Source organism: Phyllobates terribilis, unplaced genomic scaffold (assembly GCF_046119375.1).
Source record: "Phyllobates terribilis strain yellow unplaced genomic scaffold, ASM4611937v1 Scaffold_7__3_contigs__length_470593459, whole genome shotgun sequence".
Lineage (NCBI taxonomy): Eukaryota > Metazoa > Chordata > Amphibia > Anura > Dendrobatidae > Phyllobates > Phyllobates terribilis.
In genome coordinates this window covers 234512554-234522363 of record NW_027362767.1, presented here as the reverse complement: position 1 = coordinate 234522363, position 9810 = coordinate 234512554, and the positions used below count along the sequence as shown (strand labels likewise).

The 9810-nt window shown below is 52.4% G+C and overlaps 1 protein-coding gene across 3 annotated transcripts in view; it reads left to right on the top strand.

The window, feature by feature from the left end:
* Positions 1–9810, top strand: part of L1CAM (L1 cell adhesion molecule) — a 242046-nt gene that overhangs the window by 210831 nt on the left and 21405 nt on the right. For all 3 annotated transcript variants that reach the window (XM_073639824.1, XM_073639823.1, XM_073639825.1), the window contains exon 20: positions 9571–9751. In XM_073639824.1, coding sequence (XP_073495925.1) covers positions 9571–9751 — 181 coding nt within the window. The remainder of the gene's footprint in view (positions 1–9570; positions 9752–9810) is intronic.

Below are 9810 nucleotides of genomic sequence, written 5' to 3'. Positions count from 1 at the left end.
TCTTTCTTTCTCTACAGGAAGTGGGGGTGGTCTTTTTTTCTCTACAGGAAGTGGGGGTGGTCTTTGTTTCTCTACAGAAAGTGAAGGCTTTCTTTGTTTCTCTACAAGAAGTGGAAGCAGTCTTTGTTTCTCTACAGGAAGTGGGGGCAGTCTTTGTTTCTCTACAGGAAGTGGGGGCAGTCTTTGTTTCTCTACAGGAAGTGGAAGCTGTCTTTGTTTCTCTACAGGAAGTGGGGGCGGTCTTTGTTTCTCTACAGGAAGTGTGGGTGGTCTTTGTTTCGCCACAGGAAGTGGAGGTTGTCTTTGTTTCTCTACAGGAAGTGGAGGTGGTCTTTGTCTCTGTGCAGGAAGTGGGGTGGTCTTTCTTTCTCTACAGGAAGTGGGGGTGGTCTTTTTTTCTCTACAGAAAGTGGGGGTGGTCTTTGTTTCTCTACAGGAAGTGAAGGCTTTCTTTGTTTCTCTACAAGAAGTGGAAGCAGTCTTTGTTTCTCTACAGGAAGTGGGGGCAGTCTTTGTTTCTCTACAGGAAGTGGGGGCAGTCTTTGTTTCTCTACAGGAAGTGGAAGCTGTCTTTGTTTCTCTACAGGAAGTGGGGGCGGTCTTTGTTTGTCTACAGGAAGTGGAGATGGTCTTTGTTTCTCTACAGGAAGTGGAGGCAGTCTTTGTTTCTCTACAGGAAGTGTGGGTGGTCTTTGTTTCGCCACAGGAAGTGGAGGCAGTCTTTGTTTCTCTGCAGGAAGTGGAGGTGGTCTTTGTCTCTGTGCAGGAAGTGGGGTGGTCTTTCTTTCTCTACAGGAAGTGGGGGGCGGGTCTTTGTTTCTCTTCAGGAAGTGGAGGTAGTCTTTGTCTCTCTACAGGAAGTGGAGGTGGTCTTTGACTCTCTACAGGAAGTGGAGGTGGTCTTTGTCTCTGTGCAGGAAGTGGGGGTGGTCTTTCTTTCTCTACAGGAAGTGGGGGCGGGTCTTTGTTTCTCTTCAGGAAGTGGAGGTGGTCTTTGTCTCTCTACAGGAAGTGGAGGTTGTCTTTGTCTCTCTACAGGAAGTGGAGGTGGTCTTTGTTTCTCTACACGAAGTGGGGGGCAGTCTTGCTCTCTATACAGTAAGTAGGGGCAGGTCTTTGTCTCTCTACTGGAAGTGGAGGTGGTCTTTGTCTCTCTACAGGAAGTGTAGGTGGTCTTTGCAATACAATACAATACAAATAGGCTTTATTGGCAGGACGAAAATACAATTAGTGTTGCCAAAGCAAAAAAAAGTAAGTGTGACAGGGAGGGTGCTTGTTGGGATGGGATGTTGGGGGGCACAATTTGGGCAGTAATAGTCCATTCGGGAGTCTTACGTTCCTCTCAGCTTATGACATGTGATGACATATTGGGTGGCGATCTCCAACATTGATTCCTCTTCCCCAAGTAGGATGCAGAGTTTCCTCTCCTTGTCTATTGATGGGAAGACCGGGATGCGAGTGGAGAGTTTCTGGAAGTGGGAGACCCTCACTGCTGAGTATTTGTTGCAGTGCAGCAGGAAGTGCGCCTCATCTTCCAATGCCCCCTGCTGGCGGTGCTGGCACAGTCTGTTCTCCCGCGGCTTGTATGTCTTTCGGTGCCGCCCTGTTTCCACCTCTAGGTTATGGGCACTCAGTCTGTACAGACTCAGGGTCTGCCTATATTTGGGGTGGTGTAACTCTCTCCAAATATGGGGCCAAAGTGTACTCCCTCAGCAGTGCCCGGTAGATGGTGAGTTTCTGGGCTTTCTCTAGTTCACGTTTCCATCCCTTTATGTATTGTTTCTTGCAGCTCTCTGAGGTCTCCTTTATTTGGCCTTTTGTCAGGGTGTATTGCTGACTTCGGCTGGACTGGCTGCCGGGGTTCTTGCCTTGTTCCTGGCTCGGGCTCAGCAGGGCTTTATGATGGTAGGAGCTGGGATTGCTGCTGTTTATGTGTGCCTGGAGTGATAGCACCCTCTTGTGTATAGTGAGCCATATGGGGAATTGGCTCAGCTCTGTCCTACAGGCTATGTTTGAGGTGCTGCGATGGACCTGGAGGAGATATTTGCAGAACTCCATGTGGAAGACTTTGGTTGGGCTGAGATCCCACTTTGTCTGGTCTGGGTAGGTCTCTGGGCCATACAGCAGTATAGGGGTGATGACGCTGTCAAATATCTTGAGCCAGACTCTCACTGGTGGTTTTAGGTGGTATAGTTGTCTTCTGATGGCATAGAAGGTTCTGCACGCTTTTCTTTTCAGGGCCTCTGCTGCTTGCTTGAGGCTCCCTGTTTGGCTTAGCTCCAGACTGAGGTAGGTATAGCTTCTGCTCTTCTCCAGCGTGGAGCCATTTATTTGAGGGAGGGAGTGGGGGTTTTGTTCTGGTTCCCTCTCTGAAACACCATGACTTTGGTCTTCTTTTGGTTGATGGGCAGCGCCTATGTGGTGCTAAATGTTTAAAGCAGTGCCAGGCTATCTTGGAGGCCTCTCTCGGTTGGGCAGAGTAGCAGGGTGTCATCTGCGTACAGCAAGAACTTCACCACTTGATCGTTCAGACTGAGGCCATTTGTAGGTCATCATGTCCTACTGTCTAACTTGTGGTTCACTGCCTTTCGTGAAATGTGGGCATGTCTTTGTCTCTCTACAGAAAGTGGAGGCACGTCTATGTATCTCTACAGGAAGTGGGGGCATGTCTATGTATCTCTACAGGAAGTGGGGGCATGTCTATGTGCCTCTACAGGAAGTGGGGGAATGTCTATGTAACTCTACCGGAAGTGGGGGCATGTCTATGTTTTTCTACAGGAAGTGAGGGCATGTCTATGTGTCTCTACAGAAAGTGGGGGCATGTCTATGTGTCTCTACAGAAAGTGGGGACGTGTCTATGTATCTCTACAGGATGTGTGGGATGTATATGTATCACTACAGGAAGTGGTGGCATGTCTATGTATCTCTACAGAAAGTGGGGACGTGTCTATGTATCTCTACAGGAAGTGGGGACGTGTCTATGTATCACTACAGGAAGTGGAGGCATGTCTATGTATCTCTACAGGAAGTGGGGGCATGTCTATGTGCCTCCACAGGAAGTGGGGGCACGTCTATGTGTCTCTACAGGAAGTGGGGGCATGTCTATGTGTCTCTACAAGAAGTGGGGGCATGTCTTTGTATCTCTGCAGGAAGTGGGGGCGTGTCTATGTATCTCTACAGGAAGTGGGGACGTGTCTATGTATCACTACAGGAAGTGGTGGCATGTCTATGTATCTCTACAGGAAGTGGGGGCATGTCTATGTGCCTCTACAGGAAGTGGGGGCACGTCTATGTATCTCTACAGGAAGTGGGGGCATGTCTATGTGTCTCTACAAGAAGTGGGGGCATGTCTTTGTATCTCTGCAGGAAGTGGGGGCGTGTCTATTTATCTCTACCGGAAGTGAGGGCATGTCTATGTATCTCTACAGGAAGTGAGGGCATGTCTATGTATCTCTACAGAAAGTGGGGACGTGTCTATGTATCTCTACAGGATGTGTGGGATGTATATGTATCACTACAGGAAGTGGTGGCATGTCTATGTATCTCTACAGAAAGTGGGGACGTGTCTATGTATCTCTACAGGATGTGTGGGTGTGTCTATGTATCACTACAGGAAGTGGAGGCATGTCTATGTATCTCTACAGGAAGTGGGGGCATGTCTATGTATCACTACAGGAAGTGGAGGCATGTCTATGTATCTCTACAGGAAGTGGTGGCATGTCTATGTACCTCTACAGGAAGTGAAGTGGGGGCATGTCTATGTGTCTCTACAAGAAGTGGGGGCATGTCTATGTATCTCTACAGAAAGTGGGGACGTGTCTATGTGTCTTTACAGGATGTGTGGGTGTGTCTATGTATCTCTAGAGAAAGTGGTGGCATGTCTATGTATCTCTACAGAAAGTGGTGGCATGTCTATGTATCTCTACAGAAAGTGGTGGCATGTCTATGTATCTCTACAGGAAGTGGTGGCATGTCTATTTATCTCTACCGGAAGTGGGGGCATGTCTATGTGCCTCTACAGGAAGTGGTGGCATGTCTATGTGTCTCTGCAGGAAGTGGGGGCATGTCTATGTATCTCTACAGGAAGTGAGGGCATGTCTATGTATCTCTGCAGAAAGTGGGGACGTGTCTTTGTGACGCGCCCCCTGGGCCAGTGCTGTTAGGGAGATACCCGGAGCCGGATCAGATGGGGGTTGTAGTCTCCGAGTGGCGGTGACCCGGTCCGTGCCCAGGGTGTCAAACTCAGTGTGTGGCAGTCCTTTTAGATGTTACTAGATGTTCTTTTATGTCGACTACGCCACCCGTTGATTTGCGGTCAAAAGGCCGCCGCTGCAGCAGGGTCCGCTGAGGCTGTTGGTATGTGTGCAGCTTTGGTAGTATAACCCCCAACGGGAGGGGTATAGCCTCAGGGGGTCAGCCGTGGAGGATGGTGGTTGTGAAGGTGCAGCAAGGAGACTCAGAGGCATAAAATGCAGTTCCAGGGTTTTACTTACTGGTGTTGCTCGGGTCACTGTGTACAGCAGTGACCACCCAAGCCGTGCTGCGTCCACCAGGTCCTGGACTCGGTCAACTCCCGGGCAATTCTTGAGTATGGTCCTGAGCTCCTTTCTGACTCTCCCTTCTTCTGGCCGTTCCCACCAGGGATCCACTTTTGGCCGGCTCCCTCGGGTCTCTTGGTGGTCAAGCCTCCTCTGGGCTCCCTGACCCTATGCTTGGTATGCCTTTCTAGTGGATTTGGTGAGGGTCGTGGTAGATCCTGCCCACGACCTCCGGTTCCTGGCTAAGGTGTGCTGTAGCCTCTGCCAGCTTGGGATCCGGTACCCTTTTGCCGACCCTTCACCCTTTTGTCCTTATTCTGGGATCTTGGGGTCCCCTCTGCGCCTCTGGGTCTCTCTTCCTTCTCCTCTGCTCTGCTTCTCAGGCTCTCAGACAGACTGTCTGACTGGCTGACTGACAACTGACTGACCCTGATCTAAGATGGTGCCCACCTTATATACTCCCTCTATGTGTGAGCTCAGGTGACCAGCACCCAATGAGCTCCTAGCTTTACCCAGGCTGCTCCCCCTATCTGCCCCTACACTACTGGGATGTTCCACCCCCCTCCCACTCCAGCCAGGAACAGACACTGTCGTACCTGCACATTTCTCTAGTGGGAGTACCATCGGTCTGTTCCCCGGAAATGGGATGTGTGTAGTGCATGCAGCTAACTGAGCTCAGTTCCACACTCCATCCTTACCCGGGAGTGGAATACCACACCTCTGGCTGAGGTGCAATACCCCTGTAGCAGCCGAATCCTCAGGGTGCTACATTCCCCCCTGGTAAATCACAGCACGTCCTCGGGCTGTTAAAGATAAAAACATCCAAAACATACAATTATTTTTCATAAACATCATAAACATATAAAACATTATATATCAGCATAAACTTTTTCATAAATAACATTCTTGTTTCTGGTTCCTCCGGTCACGGTGCAACTTGTGACCGGGTAAAGTGCGACAGTCTCTCTTGGAAGAAAACAGTTTCCTATAAAACCGGTAGGGGGCGCTTTAAGAAGCGCAACTATGTACAAGGGGAATATGGCCGCTCTCAGTCCTCGGCCAGGTATTAGGAACTAGGGACACACGGGCATCAGTTCACACTTTGTCCCAACGGGGAACATATTTTAAATAAGTAACAGTTCTTGGTACCCCGACGGGCAACTTTATACAGTCTCTCTCTACCGTACTTTAACGACGGCGTCCTCCTGCTCTTTGTTGTTTGGTTTCAGTTTCAGACCCGTCCGGGTCCTCTTGCTCCTCCTCACACCGCAGCTCCTCCTCCGTCAGGCGATGCACATGGAGGGCGTAGGGTCCTTTGGCACACTTGTGCCGGGTGAAGGTGACCTCGTCCCCTACATACAGGTCACGACCTCTGTGTCCCTCCGGCAGATGGCTTTCTACGTCTCTGCGAGTTACAAAAACGTCGCCGGGGGTCTGATGGTCTCTGATAAAGCCCCATCCGTGCTGCATATTGAATTTTATCACAGTCCCGGTGGCACGGGGACCATGAGCTGCACGGGGTTTCCTCCTGGTCCGGCTCTTCTGCTCCGCGCTTCTTATCTGCATCTGCTGTTCCCGGACCCGCCTCTCTCTCCGCTCCCTCTCGAAGACTTCGAGCTGCTGGCGGCAGCACTCTGCACGCTCCGCTGCGGCCGCCCGAGTCTCCTGAGTGAACCCCATGAGGTCTTCTCCAGTGGGGTCCCACTCGAACTGTGCCTCCTCCAGCGGGGGCGAGGTCCTCTTTACGGGCTTCGGAGCCAGAATCAGGGGCTCGCACATGGGCCTTGCTCTCTGGAGTTCCAGCCGAATGTACTCCTGGGGCCATATGAAGGGCTGCCCATCCGGGCACGTATGCTGGGCAAATAGATTTTCACCCAGGTGCGGCTCTCTAGATGTTGAGGGCGCGTTGATGGTAGCGGCGCCCGGGTTAACCAGGCCTTGCGACCAGGCCTGGGGCACCTTAAAGGCAAAGGGCATCGTAAGAACGGCGGCGCCCTGGGTTATTCGGCCCTGCGACCAGGCCGGTGGCTCCGCGGAGGTAGGGGGCGCTGTTGGAATAGCGGCACCCGGGTGTACTAGGCCTTGCGACCAGGCCGGTGATATTTCCTGCTTGGCCACGCTCGAGGTCGAGGCGTGTGACGTCACAGGGGTCGCGGCCGCTGTTTCCGGTTGAGGCCTAGTCTGCGGCGGTGACGATGCAGCGACGGGCACGGCAGGGGGAATTTCGGGCTCTGCGACGGGGAGCTGGGGCAGGCACGCGGTTTCCCGGCTCGGGGTAGAGACGTCCCCTTTACCTGCCTCCGTCCGTTCAGCTCCCTTCTCGGCGCCGTCTCCGGCCTTCATTCCTCCTGCGCCATCCTCAGAGGCGGTCTGTCTCCTCGTCTCAGGTGGCGTGCTCCGCTGACGGGTGCCGGTCTGCTGGGCCATCTCTCGGCTCCACTCCGCCAACGTCTCCCGCTGCACCCGGGCCATCCTCCGTGCGAGGCCCTCCAGCGCTATCTGTGCACACTCCCGGTCTCGGGGGAGCTGTGCTAGGATCTCCAGCAGGCCTTCTGGAGTGGCGACCTGCAACAGCCTCCTGACCACTGGGTCGGTGCTGCCTGACTCTCCCTCCATCTCCGGGTAGGCTTTCTCTGGACTCCCCTCCAGACTTCTTGTCTCCGGGTGCGCTCTCTCCAGACTGCTCCAGGCGACACCCATCTTTGCTCTCTTGTTCTGTCTCCGCCCACATTGAGGGTGGTCCCGGGGCAACTTTGTGATTGTCAGTTCCAGGGGCAGTTCTCTTACGCTGATGGACACTTCCAGCATCACAGTCTCTGTTGGTGGGCGCGGTTTCCGCTTTTGGCGCCATTCTTCGACCTGGCCCACGATGGGAGGTGGCCTCTTGCCACCCTCTGGCACGCCCATAATGGCGTCCGCTCTTCCAAGGCGGGAAATCTTTGGAAATGGCGGGAATCGTCTCCCAGTGGCGGGAAACTCCATGGATGGCGGGAAAAAGCTGCAAATGGCGGACAACCGGCGGGAAACGACCTGTGATGGGGCCCGATGGCGGGGACCCTCCGGAACCGGCGGGAGACTTCTTTTTGAGGTAACGGTGAACTTTTCTTCAGGCACGCAGTACCCGGTTGTTGCGGGCACGTAATCCTGCCGACTACGCCAAAGTTGACGCGCCCCCTGGGCCAGTGCTGTTAGGGAGATACCCGGAGCCGGATCAGATGGGGGTTGTAGTCTCCGAGTGGCGGTGACCCGGTCCGTGCCCAGGGTGTCAAACTCAGTGTGTGGCAGTCCTTTTAGATGTTACTAGATGTTCTTTTATGTCGACTACGCCACCCGTTGATTTGCGGTCAAAAGGCCGCCGCTGCAGCAGGGTCCGCTGAGGCTGTTGGTATGTGTGCAGCTTTGGTAGTATAACCCCCAACGGGAGGGGTATAGCCTCAGGGGGTCAGCCGTGGAGGATGGTGGTTGTGAAGGTGCAGCAAGGAGACTCAGAGGCATAAAATGCAGTTCCAGGGTTTTACTTACTGGTGTTGCTCGGGTCACTGTGTACAGCAGTGACCACCCAAGCCGTGCTGCGTCCACCAGGTCCTGGACTCGGTCAACTCCCGGGCAATTCTTGAGTATGGTCCTGAGCTCCTTTCTGACTCTCCCTTCTTCTGGCCGTTCCCACCAGGGATCCACTTTTGGCCGGCTCCCTCGGGTCTCTTGGTGGTCAAGCCTCCTCTGGGCTCCCTGACCCTATGCTTGGTATGCCTTTCTAGTGGATTTGGTGAGGGTCGTGGCAGATCCTGCCCACGACCTCCGGTTCCTGGCTAAGGTGTGCTGTAGCCTCTGCCAGCTTGGGATCCGGTACCCTTTTGCCGACCCTTCACCCTTTTGTCCTTATTCTGGGATCTTGGGGTCCCCTCTGCGCCTCTGGGTCTCTCTTCCTTCTCCTCTGCTCTGCTTCTCAGGCTCTCAGACAGACTGTCTGACTGGCTGACTGACAACTGACTGACCCTGATCTAAGATGGTGCCCACCTTATATACTCCCTCTATGTGTGAGCTCAGGTGACCAGCACCCAATGAGCTCCTAGCTTTACCCAGGCTGCTCCCCCTATCTGCCCCTACACTACTGGGATGTTCCACCCCCCTCCCACTCCAGCCAGGGACAGACACTGTCGTACCTGCACATTTCTCTAGTGGGAGTACCATCGGTCTGTTCCCTGGAAATGGGATGTGTGTAGTGCATGCAGCTAACTGAGCTCAGTTCCACACTCCATCCTTACCCGGGAGTGGAATACCACACCTCTGGCTGAGGTGCAATACCCCTGTAGCAGCCGAATCCTCAGGGTGCTACATTTGTATCTCTACAGTACGTGAGGGCATGTCTATGTATCTCTACAGAAAGTGAGGGCATGTCTATGTGTCTCCACAGGAAGTGGGGCATGTCTATTTGTCTCTACAGGAAGGGGGGGCATGTCTATGTGTCTCTACAGGAAGGGGGGCATGTCTATTTATCTCTACAGGAAGTGAGGGCATGTCTATGTGTTTCTACAGGAAGTGGGGGCATGTCTATGTATCTCTTCAGGAAGTGGAGGCACGGTGAGAAACGCTGGTGGGAAGTAAGGTATAGGAAATTCCAGTACCTATCGTGCTGGCAGAGGGCTGATCAAAAGACCACTAAAAAACAGTGGATTTAAAGTATATTAAACTGGTATGAAAAAAAAGTAGTTTGGGCAATGAGTAATGGTTAATGAGGGCAGCAAAACGTTTCCACAGATATGGTGTAAAAAGGCAGATACAATTTAAAGGGGAACACCAATTATACCATTTGTAAATCCATGATATAGTGTTATTTGGTTTACAATAATCAAAATCATATAATAGAAACTAGAACTCCATGTCTAGCTTTGTAGGTCATTGAACAGCTTTTATGCATTGTAAACAGTCAGTGCTGCAGTGTAGAGCATGGATGTAGTGACAGAAGATTTTATATTGTCCCACTATCATGTTTGTCAATATCTGTTTATGTCACATAATTACGCTTTCATAGATCCGATATATCGCTCAAAATGAAAGGCACAAAAGCAAGGTAACCGTGCATGGAAATGTCACCCATACGTCCATCCCTGGCCTGAAGCCTTTCACCAACTATTCGGTGACCGTCCATGTACTAAACGGGAAAGGAGAGGGCATCGGAAGTGAGACGCAGACAATCCGAACAGAGGAGGGCGGTGAGTTCAGACGCTGAATATAAAATGTATATAAATGTGTATCATACAGGAGAAGAACA